The following is a 23,626-nucleotide window of genomic DNA, read 5'->3' on the forward strand; positions in this document are numbered from 1 at the left end:
TCCTGGGGGTGGGGGAACAGAATGAGGGTGTCTGGTAGTAATTGTGGGTCATCCCAAAGGGATGGCTGACATGCTGAGTTTTTGTTTTTTATTTTATGGTTTTAGATTTTATAATTATTGTATTATAATTTGTTTATCATTTATAAGTAAACCTATTTTATTGTTGTGAGCCCCTGAAAGTTGTTTTTAAAACGGATGGCTATAGAAATCTTTTACATAGATAAATACATATTCAATTGATATGTTTCAAGGTTTTAAAGCAAGTTAAAACTAGAATAGTATCATCACACAAAGCACGATTACAGTAGCCTCATGATTCTTCTGGTATTACCAAGAAATCCACTGAGAGACAGGTTGGAATAATCTAGCAGATGTAAAGGTGATGGTGACCAATTTTCAAGGGATAATTCTATTTTAAGATAGTATTGATGTTGAAGCCAACAATGAAGAGGCCTTTAAGTTATATTCAGAATGAATTTCATTAAACTATCTTGAATTCAAAAATGAATTTTAATCATGCATGACTTTCTTTGTTTCAGCTAATAAAGTTTTAATATGTTTTCTGGGGCAGCCCACCCACCCATCCATTGAACCTTTGGAAAACTGAAGAACTGGCTTTCCCTCAAAGCCTATCAAAGGATAAGTTGAACCTGCAGTTAGAAGAGATTGTTATGGGTTGCATCAAGAGAGTTTGGGTGTGGTGCCAGGTTTTTGTTGTTTCTGTTTTTATTTTTTTCTGGTTAATTATTTCATAGTGTTGTTTTTAGATTATGAGATGCCCAGAGTTCTTGTTTGAGATGTGGGGAGAGTATATACATATATTTACATTAAATACAGTAAATGTTGGCATAATAGCAATAGTGATTTGTGATTCTCTAAACCATTCTAAATGCTGAGCAAACAGTGTAATTTGCTGTAAAATTAAATATGAAAATATTTTAAAGGCCTATTAGCTCTTCCATCCTGTCCCATAATTCAAACAACAGATCTAGTCAAATAAATTGAAGTAAATGACAAAGCAAAGATCAGAGAATATTATATTTTATCACAGACTTAGGCTATTTAGTGCCAGGATCCAGAACTGGGGAATCAAAAAGAGTGGAAGATAGTTCTTTCAGATTCATTCTGTTATGTGTGCTGGGTTTTTAGGGATAGGAATATGAAATACAGGCAAGTCCTTGTTTAGCAACCACAATTGAGACCAACAACTTAGCTAAGTGAAGCAGTCTCTGCGTGAAAGTGCAACTGTGCTAATGCTCTTACTTCAATTTTCCCTTGCTTTATAGACTGCAAAAATCAGGTGGCAAAGTTACTTTTTCATCACCGTTTAACTGTGAATGATCTCTGTACAAGATTACTTACATGAGGTTGGTTTATACTGAATTTCACTAATAGACTAGAATCAGTTGCTCAGTATCGAAGTGTTTTTATAAATTATATTTTAGAATTAATTGACAACTAAGTTGCAAATTCATATAACAAAACTAAATACAATGAAACCTATACAGGTAATCCTCAGATTTCGAGCATTCCCTTATCGAACATTCGAAGTTACGCAATAAGCGCTCCCTAGCGTTTATGAACAAGTTCCAAAATTATGAATGTTGCAGCAGTTGTTCGCCCTTATGAATGGCCACAGGGGCTCTGCAACATTCTCCCTGTCTATTCACAAACACACCCCAGGTCTTGACAGACGCTCCGCCTGTGGAGACTCACCTTTCAAAGATCTCTTCTCTGTCACGGGTTCTTTGCCTATGTCATTGCTTCAGGCTTTCAGTGCATTTATAGAGAACAGAGATCTAATGTACTGTGAGATCATGCAAAATCAGTAGCGCGAGATCTCATGCTACTGATCACGCATGATCTCGCACTTTAAGCCTCTATTCTCTGAGAATTGAGGCCTGGACATTTGCAAATGAAGGAAAGGCTTTAGTCCTTCAGGCCTTCCCTTCATTTGCCATTTCCTTGCTAACACCTGTAGGGAGATTGCGTCCCTGTAGGCTTTAGCAGCCTTTTGCTTTGTCAGCACCAGCAAAGCTTGGGAGATGCCTTCCTCCAAAACTCTGTTCCAGCTGGCAAAGGCTTTTTCCAAAGAGCTGCTGAAGGCTACAGGGACACAATGCTCAAGTGCTTTGCTGATGAGAAAGGAGGCCCAGAGGTCCGTGAATTAAAATAAATAAGTAAACAAATAAAATAAATAAATAAAATCTATTGCATGCGCTATTTTTTTTTTATTTTCTCAGGATAAATAGTATGGTATTTGGGGATTTGATTTGATTTGACTAGAAAAATATTGTGGATTGTTAAATATATTGATTTACAGTTAGTAAGTGTTTATGTGTTATATTAAAGTTAAACTAATACTATATGAGGGACACGGTGGTTCATTGCTAAAACGCTGAGCTTGTCGATCAGAAAGGTCAGCAGTTCAGTGTTTCAAATCCCTAGCGCCGCATAAGGGAGTGAGCTCCTGTTACTTGTCCCAGCTTCTGCCAACCTAGCAGTTAGAAACCATGTAAAAATGCAAGTAGAAAAATAGGAACCACCTTGGTGGGAATGTAACAGGGTTCCATGCATCTTCGCCGTTTAGTCATGTCGACCACATTATCACAGAAAACGTCTTCGCACAACGCTGGGTCTTCGGCTTTGAAATGGAGATGAGCACCGCTCCCTAAAGTCTGGAACGACTAGCATATATGTGCGAGGGGAACCTTTACCTTCAATATGATATGAATATGGTTTTTAAAAATATTGGTTAATATTTTAATGTATTTAGGTATTTATTTAATTGGTTATTTATTTATATATTTTTCATATTTCTGAACCAGCCATCTCTTTCAAAGAGAAATTATTTATTTAAACTTAGAGAGGTAGTTTTATTTTATAATTGTCTCTATACTGAAAAACGTTGGAGATGTTGTGGCCCGCCAATGGCCAGCAGAGCTGGCAGCAAATTCGGACAGTGAGGAGGTTGGGGAGGAATATGGGCCAGTCCTGGAGTCTGGGGAAGGCTCTGATGAGGGCTCTTTGTTGGAGGCAGAGAGGGGACCAGAGCTGAATGCCAGTTATCAGCTGCCTTCAGAGTCAGACATCAGTGAGGAAGACGAACAGCTGGAGTCTGTTCCCAGTGTGTGCATGCACAGAATTGGCAGATGAAGGGAACAGCTAAAGAACAGGGGTCGACTTGGGAGTAAGGCCACGGGTGGATGATGAATGGCTCTCCCAGAGGAAATAAAAGAGGAGCGAAAGGGGAGTGGAGTTTGCAGGAGACAATTAGTTCACTTAATTGGTTCGTGACTCTCAGGGACTCCTTGCCAAGTTTAGCAGATATCGGCCTGTCAGCTCTACAAGCTAGATAAAGTCTGTGACTGTAAAATCCTCCCTTGAAAGACTTTGCTGGATGTGAATGAGTTAAATTCATAGTAATTTAATAAAAAGGGTTTTTTGTTAGGACAAGGAATTGTTTTGTGATTTGGGTAAGCTGAGGTCAGAACAGGAGGTCACTTTGTGTGTGTGTGTGTGTGTGTGTGTGTGTGTATACACACATATATATTGTTACTTAACTTTTCCCCTTTTATTCCCTTCTTTTCACCTGTATATTAGTTTTTATTTTATTTTATTTTGAAATTTAATAAAGGTACACACACACACACACACACACACACACACACACACACACACAGAGTTACACACATACACAGAGTTTTCTCATGAAAACATTTGGTATACATATATAGAATGAGATATCAGCTACTTAAAATGAAAATTGTTTAGCAATAATATGCATAAAGACAGGTTTTCATCAATTCAATTACATTTCTGTCTGTCTGTCTATCTATCTATCTTATCTATCTATCTAGATATCTATCTACCTATCTATCATCTATCTAATTTGTTTCTCATCAAGTTACCAAATTGGTTAAAACATTTCACCAGTATATGAATAACTGCTATTGTTGGATGTTAGGTTTTAAATTTATCATTCCTTTACAAGAATAAACTAATCAAACCAAATTTTGTTTGCATATATACAAATTATACAATAGCAAAATTGGAAGGGATCTTGGAGGTCTTCTACTCCAACTCACTGCCTAGGCAGGAAACCCTACACCATTTCAGACAAATGGCTATCCAACATCTTCTTAAAGACTTCCAGTGTTGGGGCATTCACAACTTCCGGAGGCAAATTCTGTTCCACTGGTTAATTGTTCTCACTGTCAGGAAATTTCTCCTCAGTTCTAAGTTGCTTCTCTCCTTGATTACTTTCCACCCATTGCTTCTTGTTCTACCCTCAGGTGCTTTGGAGAATATGATAAATTTATGCTTATCTCAGCAGATTCATTTCAATGGATTTGTACGATAAATTTATATTTTGATAGAAGTGATTTATATAATACACTGAAAAACTTACACGATGTAGGAATGCTGAATTTGTAGAAAGGAATCGCTTTTGCTATGCATTCCATGAGTCAATATTTCTGATTGGGGAGAAATAACACTGAATATGATTTTTGCAAGATGTAGATCCTCAAATGATGAAAAAATAGGTGGAAGTTAGCAACAATATGCTCTTGTATGAAATGCTCATGTATTATAACTATACAGATCCTGCTACTTAGTAAAATGGTATAATCTGTTAAACCTATAGAATATGCAATATTATAAGGCAAAGAATTCTATACTATCAACAACATCTCCATTATGACATTCTGTTTTATGGGAGTAGGCAACAGGCTATTTATGGCAGTGTCAGGTATTCAGTGTTGAAATATTTGTTATGAAAACACACCAAGAAAAATATTTTAAATAACTAAATTCAGAACTAATAAATATATTTTAAGCATATTAAAAATAATGTGATCATTACAATAATTAAAACACTTGGTTTGAAAATTTAAAACTAAATTTCCATCAGATTTTAAGGCATCCCAGATTTTAGTGTTTCTTTATTATCATATTCTCTTTGTAGCCACTTTATAGATATTAGTTTCATTTTTGAGTGGTCTATTGTGGAAATATTAACAGAGTTCTACTTTAGAAAAATAGAAAGCCAAGTATTTTATAAACCTTCGACTCATGGTAAGCATAAGTAGAGGGAGACACTATACTGAGAATTCAAATAGGACATCAAGAGGAAATGTGATGTATTATTTTGGTTATCTCCAATATGATTAATATGTGAATAATATTAATATATCAAGTTATATCTCTATCTAAATTTACCAAGAACTGATTTCCACTATACACTATTATGGTTTACATTTCTGTCAAATTAAGAAGTTTATTTTATCTTATGTTCTAAGACTTTAATGAGTTGGTAGTAATATTGAAAGGTGACATTAATAATGAATTTTAAAACATTTTGCATCCTTTATTTGTCCATTAAAAAGCTATTTCCCCTCTTTCAACATTTAAAGATAAAGATAAGATAATAAATTCATGAGTTGCCCAACATCCAAAGATATATGTTCACCAATGATTATAATCTTGTTTTCTCTTTGTATAAGTTTAGGGTTATGTCACTGAGAGTAAGGCATTCTAGTTATGATGGCAATAAACATATTAATACTTGATATATAACTGAAGGTGCAGACTTCTTCCCATCACAGAATGTCAAATATTTATTATTTATATGTTAAGTAAATTTATATGGGCGCCCCATACATTATGACTCCAGGCAGCATACAATATTAAAAATGTATATGATATTAGTACGATTTTTCTTTTTAGTCATCATCATATAATTTATTGCATACTTTCATGCATTTGTCAACATTTAAGGTTGCTTGAGCTTACTAATAAAGTGTATATAATTATTTACACTGATTGCCAAAATTAATTGGTACAATTGAAACAAAATATAATTGTTTCTAAGTTCTGTATTTCAAATTGCCTCATTGTACATTCATGTTTAAACATTCACAAGTACATCTTCATTGCCATCTCTAATTCTTTCAACAGGTAGAGAGAATTGTTGATAAAAGAAAAAACAAGAAAGGAAAAACGGAATATTTAGTGCGATGGAAAGGCTATGAGAGTGAAGATGACACATGGGAACCTGAACAGCACCTTGTGAATTGTGAAGAATATATACATGAATTTAACAGACATCACAATGAAAAACAAAAAGAAAGCACATTAACAAGGACAAACAGGACATCTCCAAATAATGCAAGAAAACAAATTTCTCGATCTACTAATAGTTCTTTTTCAAAAACCTCCAAGTCCTTAGTTATTGGAAAAGACCATGAATCAAAAAATCAACTGTTTGCTGCTCAGAAGTTTCGGAAAAACAACACTCCTCTCTCTGGTAGAAAAAACATGGACCTTTCAAAATCAGGTATAAAAATTCTTGTGCCCAAAAGTCCTATAAAGAGTCGGACAGCAGTAGATGGCTTTCAGAATGAAAGTCCTGATAAACTGGATCGCATTGAGCAGGATCATGAAGATTCTGTAGCCCCCGAGGTGGCAGCAGAAAAACCAGTTGGAGCTTTATTAGGTCCTGGAGAAGAACGTGCTAGAATGGGGAGCAGGCCAAGAATACATTCATTAGTGCCACAATTGCCAGTGCCAGTAACAGCTACCATTGCATCTGCATTAACAATAAATGGAAAAGGTAAGATGTATGGATGGATAGGTTTTCCAGCAAATTTTGTAGATATTCACGAGTAACTTTTTAATGTTTCAGAAATTGTCTCATTGTCCAATTTGTTCCAGGATCAAATATGCAATATGTATTTTTTTTTACCTTGAATGTTCTCAATTTTTATTTATTTATTAAGAAAATTTATGTGGTCACACAGATCACTCTCGTTGACTCCGGGCGGATTAAAACCGATAACCCACTACTTCCAGTGGGGCTCCTTATCACTAGAGTCCACGTTGGCAAAATCACATCTTCAGGCCCTTACAAAAGATAAAGTGGGAGCCAATCTTACAATAAAACACACAACAAGATTTTGTTAGTTTACACTTTTCTGAGAAGCATATTGTGATTGATTTTTTTTAAAGACAGCTTTTATCAGGGTCTTGAATTTACCAACCATTAATTGTTATTTGTTTGATAGATTTTAGAAATAAATGGTAAAGTTCATTGATGTTGATAGGGAACCAGTATATTCTGCCATTTTCATTTTTGGACAAGTGTATTTATTTACTTTGTGAACTGCTGGTATATTGCTATTTCTCTATGACATATTCTGTATATTCAGTTACAGTCTTCTAGGTAGTACATAATCTTTGAGGGAATATGAGAAGTTTCACAGGAAAAGAAGGGAGTAAAATTATCTGACATTGGATGTGGACATCTGCACAAAATATGTTTTGAATTTGTTATAATTCATTATCAGATATCCCCTCTATTCTCTTACCCATATTTTATAATTCTTTTGAACGCACTGATGTATTTATTTTTTCTATCTTATTATAAAGCATTTGAAATATTATAGTATAGCTCAGGAGTGTCAAACTGGCGGACTGCAGGGTGGATGTATCTCACGTAGGCCATGCCCACCCCATCTCCACCAAGGGGAAAACATCATGATACATCATGTGACGGCACACGGTTTATATCCTTGGTGTAGATGTTAAGAATTGAAATTGTATATAAAAGTCCTAGTTTATATAGGAGGTTTCTATGTGTTACAGAGCTTTTGATCATGTTTCTTAGACTGTTTCTAGAACTGTACTACTTTGCTCCTCCATCATTCTGCTTAGCCCTAGCTTTCTCATGAGAGCCTGAATGGAAGTTAACATATGTTTATTTATCAGAATAAGCCCAAATGAGGAGACTAAAACTCACTTCTAAATGAAGTGGATAGTATCTTGTTTTGAATTAGTTGTTTTCTACCTTACTACCATATTTTTCAGATTATAAAATGCACCTGACAAACGTACCTAAATTTAGAAGAGGAAAACAAAAAAGGGGGGAGATTTGGCGTTTGTGCACCTCGTTTTTGGCCCTTATTTGGAAGCCTTTTTTCGGCCCTTTTCCAACCCATTTTTGAGGCTTTTTTGGCTTGTTTTAAAGGCTTTTGGGCATGTTTTTGAGGCTTTTTTCGGCCCCTTTTCAAGGCTTTTTTCAGCCCATTTTTGAGGCTTTTTTCAGGCATTTTTGAGGCATTTTTTTTGGAAAAATGGCCTCGAAAAAGCCTCAAAAATGGGCCAAAAAACCCCACCGAAAAAATAGGCCAAGAAAAGCCAAAAAAGAAAAGCAGGCCGAAAAAAACTTCAAAATACAGGCTGAAAAAAACCCTCTAAAATGCGCTCAAAAAGTCTTGAAAACAGCCTGAAAAAAGCCTCGAAAACAGGCCAAGAAAAGCCTCAAAAACAGGCAAAAAAAGCTTTTAAAAGGCCGGAAAAAAAAAAGGCCGGAAAAAGGGGCGTGCAGACACCAATAAAAGGCCGGTGGGTGGGCGGGACTTCGGCAATATTCAGTCTAAAAGACACACAGCCATTTTGACCCTCTTGGGAGACAAAAAAGTGTGTCTTATAGTCCGAAAAGGTTAGGTTAGTTGAGAAGAGCCACAGTGGCGCAGTGGTTAGAGTACAGTACTGCAGGCTACTTCTGCGGATCACTGGCTGCCAGCAGTTTGGCAGATTGAATCTCACCAGGTTCAAGGTTAACTCATCCTTCCGAGGTGGGTAAAATGAGGATCCAGATTGTTGAGGGCAATATGCTAACTCTGTAAACCACTTAGGGCTGTAAAGCACTGTGAAGCGGTATATAAGTCTAAGTGATATTGCCAAGTGCTATCACTATTTTATTTTTTAAATTCAGCATGAATGATTTTTCTTTCTGCTTTGACAGGTTTTTTTTTCCAATTTATACTGTTTTTATAATAAATATGAAAATCCTGTAAAATTCATAAATATGAAAATCCCAGTAGATTGGGAAAGGAATCCTATTGGAATTGTATGAGGAATATTTAGATAAAATAAAACTCAGATAAAGCACTACATTTTGTAGTTTAGCTTTGATATTTCAGTAATTTAATTTCTTTATCTTATAAAGAAAGAACAGGATTTGAGGGGTTCTTGATTCTCTCTGAGTGTGCTTGTTTTCTTGCAGATTTTTCATTACCCTTAACTAGGTAACACTATCAGTGCTAATATAGAGACTGCTGTTTGCTGTCATTTTATATTCTGGTGACTTGTCTGTCTGTGTGGATGGCCGGTCTTAGAGATTGGACCTGGGTACTTGAGAGACGGCCTGCTGCCAATCACCTCCACTAGACCGATTAGATCCCACAGATTATGCCTCCGAATTCCATCCGCCGGCCAGTGCCGACTGGCGACTACCCGGAGGAGAGCCTTCTCTGTGGCTGCTCCGACCCTCTGGAACGAACTCCCCGTGGAGATTCGAACCCTCACCACCCTCCAGGCCTTCCGCAAAGCCCTTAAAACCTGGCTGTTCCGACAGGCCTGGGGCTAAAGAGCTGTTGCCCCCGTCTCGAATGGTATGACTGTTGTGTGTTTTTAAATTATGCATTGTTATGTTTTGTTTTATTTTTTTGTCTGTACCCCTCTTCCCTGATTTGAATTGTGAGCCGCCCTGAGTCCCCTTTGGGGGAAAAGGGCGGCATACAAATATAATATAATAATAATAAATAAATAATAAGATTCTTTGGTTGGGCTGTTGATTGTCTCTTTTGCATAGCCTATAGATGTTATTAATGTCTATGTGTCTAATAATGGCTGATTTGTCAGAGCGCCAGGCTTCTAGAAATATCATGGCATTTTTGGACTTGGCCTGGTATAGGATTGTCATATTTTCCCACTTGAAACTATGGTTAAATCTGTCTACATGTTGTGAAATTAAAGAATCTTCATCATGTCTTCTGGCTGCCAGTTGGTGTTCATGGATGCGTTCTGCCAGTTTTCTAGCTGTCTGTTCTACATAGAGGTTGTTGCAATTCTTAGATTGTTGTAGATGAATCCTGTTTTTTCTTCTGGGGTTACTAGTTCTTTTGGTTTGCTTAAAATGTTTTGGGGGTTTTAGTTGGCTTGTGTGCTATGCTGATTTCATGTGGTCTTAGTAGTCAATTTGTGGTTTCTGAGATATTCTTGATGTATGGCAGTGTAATTCTTCATAGGGTTTATGTTGGTTGTGCTGTATTGGGTTGAATGGTCAGGGACTTTTTGATAAAGTCCTGTGGGTATCTATTTTGTTGTAGAGATGCTCTGTTTCCTTTTTCTGCTATTTTGGGTTGCTGCAGTATGTATGAGCTTGTTTAAATAAAGTTCTTACACAGCTTTTCTTGTGGGAGGTTGAGTTGTTGCTTTGGTAGTGGATCAGTTATGGGTGATTTTGTGTGTGTGTGTAGAATTGCGTTTCTAGTTTGCCATTGTGGTCTCTGCTGATTTTGGTAGAAAGGCAATGCTGTAAAAATATTGGATAAGACAGTGGCATTGATCAAGAGAAACATCCTTGCTGATAAAAAAAAGTGGACAACAGTAATAGACTTCAAAGATAAATTTTATAGTTGGTTCAAAAGATAATCTCTTTCATCACATTCATCAAATCTATGTAAGTAGATAGAAGCATGGACATTACTTGTTTAGTGAAAATACGTTTAAAATATGTAACTTTATTATAAAGCTGTATTTTCACTAACTCAATCCCTAGTTAGTAATCCAGGGATGTGATGGGAGTTTTATTAGCTCGTATTTATTTAATATATATTTTTTACATCCAGAAAGCCCCAAAGCTGTCACAACAAGCAGTGAAATGACTGCAGATGCTTCATGGGTCCAATAGCTGGATCCAGAGGAACAGTTTGCTCATGAAATGTTTTCTGGGCATGCAAATGTTCAAAGCAGGCACTCAAAGCTTTCAAGTTCGGGAGAGTTATTTAATTGCAAGGGAAACCTCTTGTCTCATAATCACTAGTCTGGTCAGCCTTATTACACCCCTGCAGGTCAATTAAGTTCTAAAACCAAGTTACACAAGAGCCTATTTCTAGTAACAGCCACAAATTAGTTACTAAATCCAAATAAAAATTGTCTCTGACCTAAAAGTCAGCAGTATTCTATATACCCATGATGGCGAACCTATGGCATGCGTGCCACAAATGGAATGCAGAGTCATTTCTGGTGTGCAAGGTGTTGTCCTGTTAACTTCAGCGGGCATGCGCACGCTGGCCAGCTGATTTTCAGCCTTGATTTTCGGCTGTTTTTCACCCTCCTGAAGCCACTGGAGAGAGAAAAACGGCCCAATGGGCAATCTGGAAGTCCATTCCCGAACTTCCGGTTTGCGTGTTGGGCCATTTTTCACCCACCCCAGGCTCCTAGAAAGCCTCTGGAGCCTGGGAAGGGCGAAAAATGGACCTAGCAGGACCACTGGAAGTTGGGAAATGGGTTGTTTTCAGCACCCGGAGGGCCTCTGTGGGGGCAGTGGAGACTGTTTTTGCCCTCCCCAGTCTCCAGGAAAGCGTGCACACATGTGCGGGACAGCGGGGGGTGGGGACACATGTGCATGCACAGGGGGTATGTAGCAGGAGGCAGCATTAAATTATGAGGGTGAGCATGCAAGTGTGTACTTTTCGCACCCTAGGCGAAAAAGGATTGCCATCCCTGCTATATTTTTTTAAAGTTATCGCAAGCCAAATAAAGAAACCTTGTGCTCTCCAGTTATTTTAGATTACAATTCCAGTATACATTAAAATTAGTCATAATGTGTCTGGGACTAATGAGAATAAGTCCAACATACAGAGAGGCCAAGATTCTTCAAATGCTAATTGCTGTTCTTTTAGGCATATGTCTGTATTTGTTAATTGTCTACTGCTTTCTGATTCAGTAACTGATATGCACTTTTTAACTTTTGCACTGAAATATTAAATTTTAAATCACTTCTCTAATAACACATTGCAAATGGAGATTTAAGGCTCAGATGGGTTTGGTTCAATTTAACTTCCTAGAATTCCTAATTAACAGCTGCATGTCAGCTGTGTTTTGCAACATTTTTAAGGCGGTAATTTCTAGGTGCAAAGGCTTCTAGAAAAAGAATAACTGCTTCTTGTAGCTTGTCAATTTAGACATTATACTAAAACTAAACTATAGTTAAGAGATGGTGGCGCAGTGGCTAGAATACAGTATTGCAGGCTAATTCTGCTGACTGCTGATTGCCAGCAGATCGAATCTCACCAGCTCAAGATTGACTCAGCCTTCCATCCTTCTGAGGTCAGTAAAATGAGAACCTAGAGATTGTTGGGGGCAATATACTGACACTGTAAATGGCTTAGAGAAGAATATAAAGCACAGTGAAGCAATATATATTGTAAGTCCAAGGGCTATTGCTATTGCTATTCCTTAACTATGATTTGGCTTGATATGTGAATGAAGTCACAATGGCTTGCCTATGTCAGTTTATACATCAGTTATAATTGGAAATATATATTTTGTGGCTCAAGTACCACATTACAGGTAGTCCAGTCATTTGCAGTCACAACAATCTCATGAAGCACTTCCAGCTGTGATAAAACGTCATGCTGGCTCTCCCAGTCATATGACTGCATTTTGGGTACTTGGCAACCTGTTTGCATTTACGACTGATTGCCAAGTGCCTTGTGATCAAGTGATCACCATTTGCAATCTTCATTGGAAAAAGTCAATTGGGAAACTGGCAGGCAAAGTTGCAAGGGAAGGGAACATTGGACATTGGATACACCAAGGGATTACACCACCACCCCTTCCTGTGCAGGAAGGGAAAATCCTCCTGAATGGACCTGGAATCTGACAAAAACCCTAGTGAAAACCTTTCAGAATACTGAGGTTCACTAGCATTTTCTCCTCCACAAATGAGAAAGTTAGGATTGTGAAGCAGTTATGTAGTGTCTGATTTAATAAGTGCTTCACTCATGACTGGGATTTCGGGCCCAATTGTGATCATAAGTGGAGGACTACCTGTATTAATTGTAATGCTTACACGTTTCAGAACTTAAAATTGAATTGTATTTTAAACCTTGTCTATATAAACTCACAAATTTTGTGAACTTTGTTAATCTAATTGTAACATGTTTTACATATTCAGATGCAACAATATTTTTTTTAAATTTTAATTAAAGGTTCTGATAAAAAATGCTAGATGAACAGGAACAGCTAGCATGTAAAATAAAGGGGATTGTTAAAAACTGACAACATCTGCCATCTAATATTTCACTAGATCTGAAATATTATAACAGTTTTTTTACTGCTTTTAAACTATTTGTTCAATGATGCTTTTGAAATCTTTTATAATATCACTAGAAATATGTAATTATTATCCCATCCTCTATTTTGAAAGCCAACTATATCATTCTAGTCTAACAGTTTCCCTAAGAAGAATTATTGAAAGTGCATAAAACCTTAAGGTTGTTGCTTATTATGATGATTCTCTAATGCCTCTTCTGTCATATTTCCTTTGTATACTAGGATACTTATAGGCAAAAATCATAAACAGCTTTGTATAAGTGCCTCTCACCTCACAGTTGCTGTATCCAAAGAAAATTGGTGGCTGAACAATGAAGAAGCCGATCTATCATAATGTTTAGTAAGATAGGTGGTAGAGAAACAAAAATCTGTTTTGCTGACAGATGTTCTGCCACTGAAATGCCTCAGTTCCTTTTCCCCCTCTACTCCCAATACTTTCTTTAATGTTATGTGGTATTCATAGTAAAGAATGTCTTATCTGCCAATTTAAAAAATATCATCTGCACAATCCTTTTGGCAGGCATATCTTTTATTCCCAGTCATGATTACAAAACGAAGGAAAAATATAGTTGTACCTCATGCCTATAATTACATTTGGAGATTAATCAGTGATTAGAGTCAGCCTCAGAAAAGGGATTAAAATAAAGCAAATTATTGCAAGTTTGCATTTTGTCAGGCTATTAAGAATGATGACTTTCTGATGCATGAAGACTGGCTAAAAAAATTATTACACAATAGTGAAACGCTTGAGCCATATTAGTTTATTTTTACCAATATTTTAATAATTAGTGTACAATTTCATTATTTTAAGCTGCTATTCTTACCATTCTCAAGTCTATTCATAGATGCTGGGAATTGAATTGAGGATCTGCCTATATACCATGCATGTGCTATATATTGTCTCATTGACTATAGGCTCAACTATTTTAGCTCAGATTGGTTTATTTGTTTTTTAATGAGTTTCCTCCTTTTGTTCCATTGAAACAAAATAAGAGTAGCTCTTTTGTATTTGATGAGTGTCCAGACTTTCTAGATACAGGGGGGTTAGTGGTGTGTAATTGAAATCCTTGCAAGGAGTTGGGACTGCAAAACCTCCAAATACACTCAAAATATTTTTGAAAACATTGCACTGTAACAGCTTTCTAAAAAAGTAACCAGGACTATTTGTTAATGCCAGAGAATATTATTATTGCTTTTATGCAAGAATCTAGCCAAATAATAATCAGCACTAAATTGGCACTAAATAGTCAGCACTAAATCTAACTGACCCTTAGATAAGGGGACTCTAAACTAATGATGCATTTAACTCCACCTTCCAGCTTTGTCTGCTCTTCTCCTACATCATTCAGTTATGATTCAGAGTCAAGTAAGAAGATACTTTCAGTGATAGTTACATTTTTGGAATCTCTACTTTTAAAATATTTTTAAAAGTATTTTCCATTTTTAAAATATTTTGAGAGTATTTCTAAAAAGATTTCAAGAGAAATCTTCATTAAGAAATTGATTCCAGTCAAGCCAAGGAGGGATGTCCAAACAATTCAAACTTAGTTTCTGGGCTAATAGGCAGAAATTATAACCCATGCAGGGAGTCTCCTGCAGCGCACAGAACTACCATTCAGGTAAGACCAACAGTCTTTCTCTGGCTCCGGCCTTGCCCTGCAGCCGCTGCCCGCTCATTTCCCACCTTAGCCAGGCTGGGGAATGTGCCATTCCCCATCTCCAGTCTTGCCCCAGAACCGCTACCTGCTCGGCACCTATACTCCTTCATCAGTCGCATGTGTCACCCCCATTTCCCCTCCTTCAGCAGCCCCGGCCTTAACACCGCTTCCTCCCCACTACTGCCTCTTTCTTTGGGTTGCTTGCCTTCCTCCCATGCCGAATGGTTTGAACTCCAGAAAGAAAGCTGACCTCGGATAATTTTTGGTCATTTCTGCCCTCCCCAGCCCCCAGGAGCTCTCTGAAAGCCTTCTACAAGCTTTGCACGGCTATTTTGGTGAAGTGGTGAGGTTTCAGGAGGCAACAAAATGCTGTATTCAGTGTATAAGACGCACCCAGATTTTCAGCCTCTTTCTTAAGGGAAAAAGGTACATCTTATACTCTGAAAAATATGGCAATTTGATTATAAAATACAGTTGTTTAAATTTCTGTTTTAAGGGAAATAATGAATAACATTGTTAATTTTCTATCCTCCTCCATTAGCCAAAGCTTTTTTAAAATTAATTTCTATTGGTTGTATGAGATCAGAATCAGAATTTAGGGAATACTTAACTTTTTGAATTTTGCAATAAAATTAATGAGCTTGTATGCTTCATATTTATGTTATTGCAATTCAGTGGAGGAAAGTAATTGTATTCCTAAGCTACCTACTACATACATTAATGACCCAGAAAAAGTAGTGAACAGGGAAATAGAAGAATCTGTAGATGAAACAACATTATTTATGATGGTTAAAGCTTCAATATACTGTGAAAAGAAATCCCAGTAGGATAGCTTAGCACTGAAAAAAACAAGCAATAGAATGGCAAATAAAGCTCAACTTTAAATGTGAGCTGACACCTATGGTGACCAAATTTAAAATATTAATTCTTACTCAAGATTCGAGTTCATTATTATTAACAGTAGTACTCAACCAAGTAGTTTTAAATAATGTAGACATTTGTGTAAAATGCTTGTTTTTTCTTATTTTTTACTTAGAAGAGAATTTGTTTTCAGTATCACAAATAATATTGTAGATATAATGAACTAATTATGTGTTTTATAGAGCATTTTAGATTTATTTCGAAATGTTGATCTTGTGCTACATAACAAATGATTTTTGAAGTTAAATTGCAAAAACAGTGCATAAATTAGGACAGTTTATTGTTCCAAAGAAAGTCAAATTCAACTGAAAATACCATCTCCATGGCATGACAAGTATTTTTCTAGTTTTGACAAAATAATGCATTGTTAAATTTACTGTCATGATAAAGTGTAATAGACTTTTGCAATTCTAACAAACAACTGTTCAGATTAATATATTGAGACAATAAAAGCCAATGTTAGTATAGTCTTATTTAGAGAACGGGAACTATTGAAATATAAATAATGGTGGTCAACCATATATGTGCTTTGCCAAAGCCAATTGAATTTTTTTACAGGAATCTGCTGTTCTAACCTTATGTAAAAAAGAATTTTCAGATGAGGAAGAACAGTCAAATTATCTCATCTACTTAACAGCACAAGATGACTTGGCTCCTAGCAGAAACTTAAGTCAGACTCAGTTATCACTAGGCTTAACTCTTTTGCTCAGAACTCTGATTCATACATACTAGTATAGCTACCCTACTATATTAGAGTCTTCTACTGTAGGCTATCTATATAATCCAACTCTAAGCAGTTATAGCTGGGCCTTTTCCAGAGCTCCCTTTGAGGTCCTTGCATTGGCACTGTTGGCATGAAGATTTTACGAGACTCCATATTTGCAAAAAAAATTGCCCTTGTGCAAAATTTCCACAGACATAGGAAATCTTGCTCATGTCCACCTATGATTTTTTAATGATGTCCCAAGACATCATAGTCTTCCCAATTATCTCTAAACTTGAGAGACATATTGATAACATTTATGTTTATTATTTTTTTTTAAAAAAATGCTAACACTTCACTACCAGGTGGCCAAATACTTTCACCGAGTCACATAGTTGCACTATACTTTAAATTAGATACGTTGTTTTATTGTCTCGCAAGCAGGGGTGGGTTCCGGCAGTCACTACTGCCGGTTTGCTCGTGGGTGTGCCGCACACATGCGGGCTTGATGTGCACTTCCTGCGCAGAGCAATAAAAATTGCTCAGTGCATGCGCAGAAGCAAAAAGCAAGATGGCGCTGCCTATGGCGCTGCTGCAAGAACTGGTTTGGGGGTGTGGCAGGCCTGGGTCGCTGCTGGTTCCAGTGACCCAGGCCGCCAAACTGCTACCTGTTTGGCCGAACCAGTCTGATCCGGTAGGAACCCACCACTGCTTGCAAGGGACGCGGTGGCTCAGTACCAAAGACGCTGAACTTGTTGATCAGAAAGATCAGCAGTTTGCCGGTTTGAATCCCTAGCGCCGCATAACTGGGTGAGCTCCCGTTCCTTGTCCCAGCTTCTGCCAACCTAGACGTTTGAAAGCATGTAAAGAATGCGAGAACTAAAATAGGGACCACCTTTCGTGGGAAGGTAACAGCGTTCCGTGCACCTTTGGCATTTAGTCATGCTGACCACATGACCACGGAGACGTCTTCGGACAGCGCTGGCTCTTCGGCTTTGAAATGGAGATGAGCACAGCCTCCTAGAATCAGGAACGACTAGCACATATGTGCGAGGGAACCTTTACCTCTACCTTTATTGTCTCATTGCCTTTTCCTCCCCCCACCCAATAACAAATTGTTGTATGAAATTATCTTTCTCTCTTACTGTATTGGTTGGTCAGAGACTGTAATAAAGATACTTGATTTGAATCATAACTGAATAAAGGTAGTGACATAAAATCAATTTTAAAAGTAATGGGATAATTTTGTGGATTTTCTTAGCTCAAATTGCAAATTGAATTGAATATCGCCCAGAACTAATGAAGATAAGATTTATTTGAGACTTTGAGGAAAAGAAAAAATGAAAGGTGGAATATATTTTCTCTCTTTTGATCTGCAAAAATAGTTGCAGAACCAAAAGTAATAATTCATACCTGTCTAAAATAGCTGACAAGTAAAGCTTTTTACAGATATAGATAACAAGTGTTTACAACAGATTTCATACATCTCAGCAGTTCTTTATTATCTTTACTAGCTTCCAGTTCCAGCCCCAATTCAAGATGCTGTTATTAATCTATAAACCTTTTTTCAGTATCTAAAAGGAAATACTCTTTTCTCTTCCTGAAGTCATCTTCAGATAGCTTACTTACTCTGGATGCTCTCCAATACTCAAGTATGATGAATAACTAATCCAGGGCAGGGTTTTTAGTGGTAGTCTTCAGTCTTTGAATGCTGTCCCTTGAGCGACACCTGGGCTATATCTTTATTATCTTTTAATTGCCTGATGATGACAGTTCTATTCTCCCAGGTCTTTGATGGTGTTTTTAAATTTATTTTGCTTCTGCTTTTATTATCTAATCCTTATTTTATTTAATGTATGTATCTAACTTTTATGTATGTTTTTTCAAGGATACAGGGCTTTTCAGGAGCCGGCCCTGCTACAGATCATACAAAAATGTTAATAGTTTATTCATGTTTGGTAGATGTTTGGCAGGGTTGACTCAGCCTTCCATCCTTCCGAGGTGGGTAAAATGAGGACCCGGATTGTTGTTGGGGGCAATATGCTGACTCTGTAAACCGCTTCGAGAGGGCTGAAATCCCTATGAAGCGGTATATAAGTCTAACTGCTATTGCTATTGTTTTGAGGTGAAATCAGTCAAATTGCTTAAAATATCCAATTTCAATAGTTCAGTCTGTTGACAAGACCCGGTCTGCAGTTTTGATTTGAAAGTCTCAATAATGTAAACAAAATGTTGATTTGAGTTCAGTCACATACATGCTTCTTCATCCATGTCTTTCATGCCTTACCGGGAGACCGGGGGGGGGGGGGGGCGGGGGGATGACAGTTTCACCTGAATTCAGAAGGATATAAATTTTTGAGGAGTAATCCCTGCATCATTAAGAAGATTCTAGTAAGACCACTGTGTTCCTGACACCAGCAAAATACTTTTCTTCTCTTTAGCTTTTTAATAATTTAATTTAGTAATAATATAGATAAATGATTAGTAAATAATAATTATTGTTGCTGTGATCTTTCCATTCATTATTTTAATTTCTTATTAATTGCAGTTTAAATTATAACTGTAAACTACTTAAAAGTTTCCTTTAAAGGGAAATTCATAGACGTCTTTCAATTAATAAAAGTAACAATTTTTAGCCTATCATTTTGAGTTGTACTGTATATGGTTGAAGAGTAAAAATAGTGTTATTGTATTGTTTAATCCTATGGTCTAACTTCCAGTAATTTCATTATTGATATTTTAGGCCTTCCTTTGTTTAGTTAACCTGGTTTAAATGTCCGTAGAGAGAATATATGTAGCTCAGCAAGAAAAGGCATTAGTCATTCACAAGATACAGTTTAAGGACTATAATAGCCACTATGTAGGGCGGACAGGTAGTAGATTTGCAGAGCACATCCATGAACATCAGCTAATAGTCACAAGACACAATGGAAATTAAATCTCATGACACATGGACAGTCTCAACCATAGTTTCCATTGGAAAACTGAGCAACTTAAATTAAATGAAATCCCAAAACATTAGAGAATTCCTGGAAGCTTGGCATTCAGACAAATTGGCCATCAATCAGTCATCAAATTAGCTAAACATAGTGATAAACCCTATCTATATTCAAAAGAGACAATAAAAAAAGCTAGAAACAAAAGCACCAGAACATATCTTTTACAGCTGCCAACAGATAAGCATGGATTAACTAACTAACAGTCAAGCAGAAAACAATACCCTAATCAAAGCACAATGGAAACAAAAAAGAAGGAAAGAAGGAAGGAAGGAAGGAAAGAAAGAAAGAAAGAAAGAAAGAAAGAAAGAAAGAAAGAAAGAAACCACACCTCCTCCAACACTAGCAAGGCAAGCTGCTATATATGAACAGGGAGCAAAGCCCACCCTTAGTACCACTACTGAGTGTAAGAGCCAAGGTGGCGCAGTGGTTAAATGCAGCACTGCAGGCTACTGCTAGATCAGCAGGTCAGCGGTTCAAATCTCACCGGCTCAGGGTTGACTCAGCCTTCCATCCTTCCGAGGTGGGTAAAATGAGGACCCAGATTGTTGGGGGCAATATGCTGACTCTCTGTAAACCGCTTAGAGAGGCCTGAAAGGCCTATGAAGCGGTATATAAGTCTACTGCTATTGCTATTGCTACTGGTATTGCCTAATCAGGTATTGAAACATCTGCAAGCAATCAATCAACCTTGGAGAGCTCCAAGGAGTACAAAGGGAATTAAATTTACGTACACTTCACAGAGAAGATTCCTTTTCTGTTTTGTTAATAATAATATCGTTAATATAAATAATAATATTATTTATTTACATTTATTTATTTATTTCATCAAGCATGTATTGTATAACATATATAAGTATAAACATAATTTTGAATACATGAAATGGATATGAATACAAAGAAACATTAGGATAGGAACGTTGGTGCCCTTATGCATGCCCCTTACAGACCTCTTGGGAATGTGGTGAGGTAGACAGTCTTAAGATTAAAGTTTTGGGAGCTTGGGGGAAGAAACACAGAGCCAGGTAGTGCATTCCAGGCATTGACCACTCTGTTGCTGAAGTCGTATTTTCTGCAATCAAGTTTGGAGCGGTTACAAAAATAATTCCTATTCAAAGTATCTTAAAAGCTACATGATTTTTCATTCATAGGTGTTATAATTTAGAGTCCAGAACTTACATATTATCATGTATCCTGTATATTCTTAAAATGTATGAGACTAAATAACTTACTATTTTAACCCAAGTAAATTAAATAGTTGGTAACTAGCTAGCTAGCTAGACACATTAAAGATAAATTAAGCTTCAAAATAATAACTAATAAATGTTATATAAACCAAGGCATGGTATATGTTCTTGTCAACTGAAGCTTTTTTTACACAGAATTGTGTTCACTGTTTCCTCATCATCTGACTGTAGGATATTATGTCAAATAGGTGCATTTCTGTAGCAGTATTTGGAATATCTACCTGGCTGATGGAACTTTCTTTGAATTGTTGACCTGATTACAGTAGATCATAATCTTTTAGAGAGTATGTAAATTATTTTAGCTGCAGAAGGGATTTTTGCCGTTGGTTCTTATATTGTCTCTGTTTTTAATAGTTCTTAGCTTGGTTTGTTTTTCTGTTTTAATAATAATATTTAAATTTAATATTGGCAGAGATTATTTCTACATTGTGCGGAGGTTCAGAAGGAGCCAGAACAATTTTAATTGAAGGAGACTAACCTGAAAGACTGGGTTAATTATGTACTGCATTCACAAAAATTCAGGAGCAGGCTGTTTGCTGAATTTATCCCAAAGGAAAACATACGTAACCAAACAGAAAAGATATATTCATTTCAGTGGCATTGTAAATCCCTCAGAATTGATCTCATTCCTTTTAGGCTTTTCCTGAAAGTAAAAAAGTAGATTTTTCCATTATTGGAAAGCTCAGTTTTAGGAGTTGGCTTGAAATCTTTATGGGGTGATATCAATTTTTTTAGCTGTGGAACATTCCAAGTTATCAATAAGACTTAATATATTGACCACATATAATAAATATTTGTGCGCCGCGCAAGATACTTTATACCTAGATGCTCTTTGATTGTTAAAATATACCAGTGCTTCCATTACCAAATTTAATACAAACCTTGGGAAATTGAATTCTTTCTTTACGTATCAACTTGTCAAAGATATCATTTGTCAACTTTAATATTTAATTACACATTGGAGTTGTTGGCTTCTTTTTCTGTTGATTCTTTGCTGCAAACTCTTATTTATTCCAAACATTCCTTTTTGTCCAAAATATTAACCTCCATAAAGAAAAGGAATTGATACCAGGGAATGTTTTTTTTTTTGTTACTGACTTCTTAGGTTGTTACATTATTTATGAAATAATTTATGAAAGAGAAAAGGTAGAACTATTAGAGAGTAAAAATAAATACCTTTCTTAGGCTTGCTTATATCAATATATCCATGTAGACTTCTAGCAATGTCCCAAAGGCGTTTTTTTAAAGAGGCAATTGTGGACTTTCTGATTTTCATATGACTGAGTGGGCGTGAGTGATGTCAAGTTGGCCATACCCACTCAATCACATTTCCCCCCCCCACCTAGCCACGCCCATAGAACTGGAAGTAAAAATTTTGAAACCTACCCCTGTCCAGAACCTGTCAGAACTGGCTGAATACCACTTCTGGTTTGTTCTTGCCTTGTTCCCTGTTTTTTCAACATTCCAGTCCAACCTTCAACCCTGAAATTCCCTGATAGCCTTAATCCAAATTCTTCCTTAGCTTTCAATCCCTGATAATTTGATCAAGTGCTGGCATCTACTTAGATCTCGTTGAGACTTCCCACTTATTTAGTAAGATGGAGAACATTATTAGTTTATGGGACTCTAGGGAAACTGCCACTTCTTGTAGTATCATCCTCTCTCTTTCATATAATAATCCCTTTGGCAATTAATCATAAATGTTCTCCTAAAAAGATGTACTGAGCAGCAAAATAACTTCCCTTATTCATTCTCACTCAGCAATATATAGGCTGATATTTTTGCCACCATGGCATCAATTTAGTTACAGACTATTTTAGTGCATAATTCAATTGTGAATCTAGAGTATAACCTCTCCATTATATTGCTTTGTTACACTCCAATGTCTGTATCACTAGCATGTTCTCGGTGGTATAAAGAATTTGCTTGCCTTTGAATTCTATTTCTACCTACTAGCCAGACACTGGTTAATATCTAGCTTTTAGAATGAATAGTATAAATTCATACTTGACTCTTCATATAAGAAAAATAGTTGATTTAAATTAAGTTATTGTAAAATAGTGCCACTAATTTGTATGCTTGTTGTTGACTTACTAATACATTTTTAGCAATGGAAAAATTTCTGGATACTAATTAATTGAACAACTAGTTTATATAATTTTAATCTAGGGCCTATAATTATGCATTTTAAATAGTACTACAGTAGGAATAAAGGAATAACACTTGATTTTTTTAAAAAACCCTTCTTTTAACAATTCTTTTTTTTCTGTTTCCATAATTATTTTTTTTAAAAGGTTTAGGCAAATGTTATAAACATGATGGAGGTTTTGGCATATCAGATTGGAAATGTTATTCTAATACCTTTCAACAAAGTTAATTGTTGTTAAGACTAGGATTTCAAAGAATGGTAAATCTAATGAACTAGTGTTAGAATTCCTGCTAATCAGATAGATACTATTCCTTCCTAACATTAAACAATTATTTCAGGAATTTGGAAAAAGTAGAAATAGTATTTGTTTCCTGACACCCGCTCCTCTCTCTCTCTTCCCCTCCCTCCCTCCGTCATCCTCTTTTTTTAAGTAGAGGGATAAATTTGTTCAATACAAGGAATGGGTAAAAAGTTTATATGGAATTCAACTTCACTGTTGATGATTCTTTGGTGGTGCCCAATTAAATGTAACTTAAAAAAATAATTGCTTGTGAGCTGCATGGGTTTTTGTTTTACAAATATTCTTCTTTTTTCACTTTTTCTTTTTAACCCTAATTTTCTGTGTATATTGCTGTTGACTCAGTAAAAAAGCAAATCAGAAGCTAAAAAACTAAATGTAGTTTTAAAGGAATGTCTGAAAAATAGGACCAAGCATCAGTTCCATCCTTTTCAGTTTTTTACATAAATGATCCTTGTCTGTGGCC

At 36.3% G+C, this 23,626-nt stretch overlaps 1 protein-coding gene across 1 annotated transcript in view; it reads left to right on the forward strand.

Annotated features, from left to right (window-relative positions):
* Positions 1-23,626, forward strand: part of CDYL (chromodomain Y like) — a 105,663-nt gene that overhangs the window by 40,868 nt on the left and 41,169 nt on the right. Inside the window, exon 2 of the mRNA XM_032223257.1 lies at positions 5,962-6,616. Within this exon, the coding sequence (XP_032079148.1) occupies positions 5,962-6,616 (655 nt within the window). The remainder of the gene's footprint in view (positions 1-5,961; positions 6,617-23,626) is intronic.

The sequence above is a fragment of the Thamnophis elegans genome, chromosome 8 (assembly GCF_009769535.1).
Source record: "Thamnophis elegans isolate rThaEle1 chromosome 8, rThaEle1.pri, whole genome shotgun sequence".
Taxonomy (NCBI): domain Eukaryota; kingdom Metazoa; phylum Chordata; class Lepidosauria; order Squamata; family Colubridae; genus Thamnophis; species Thamnophis elegans.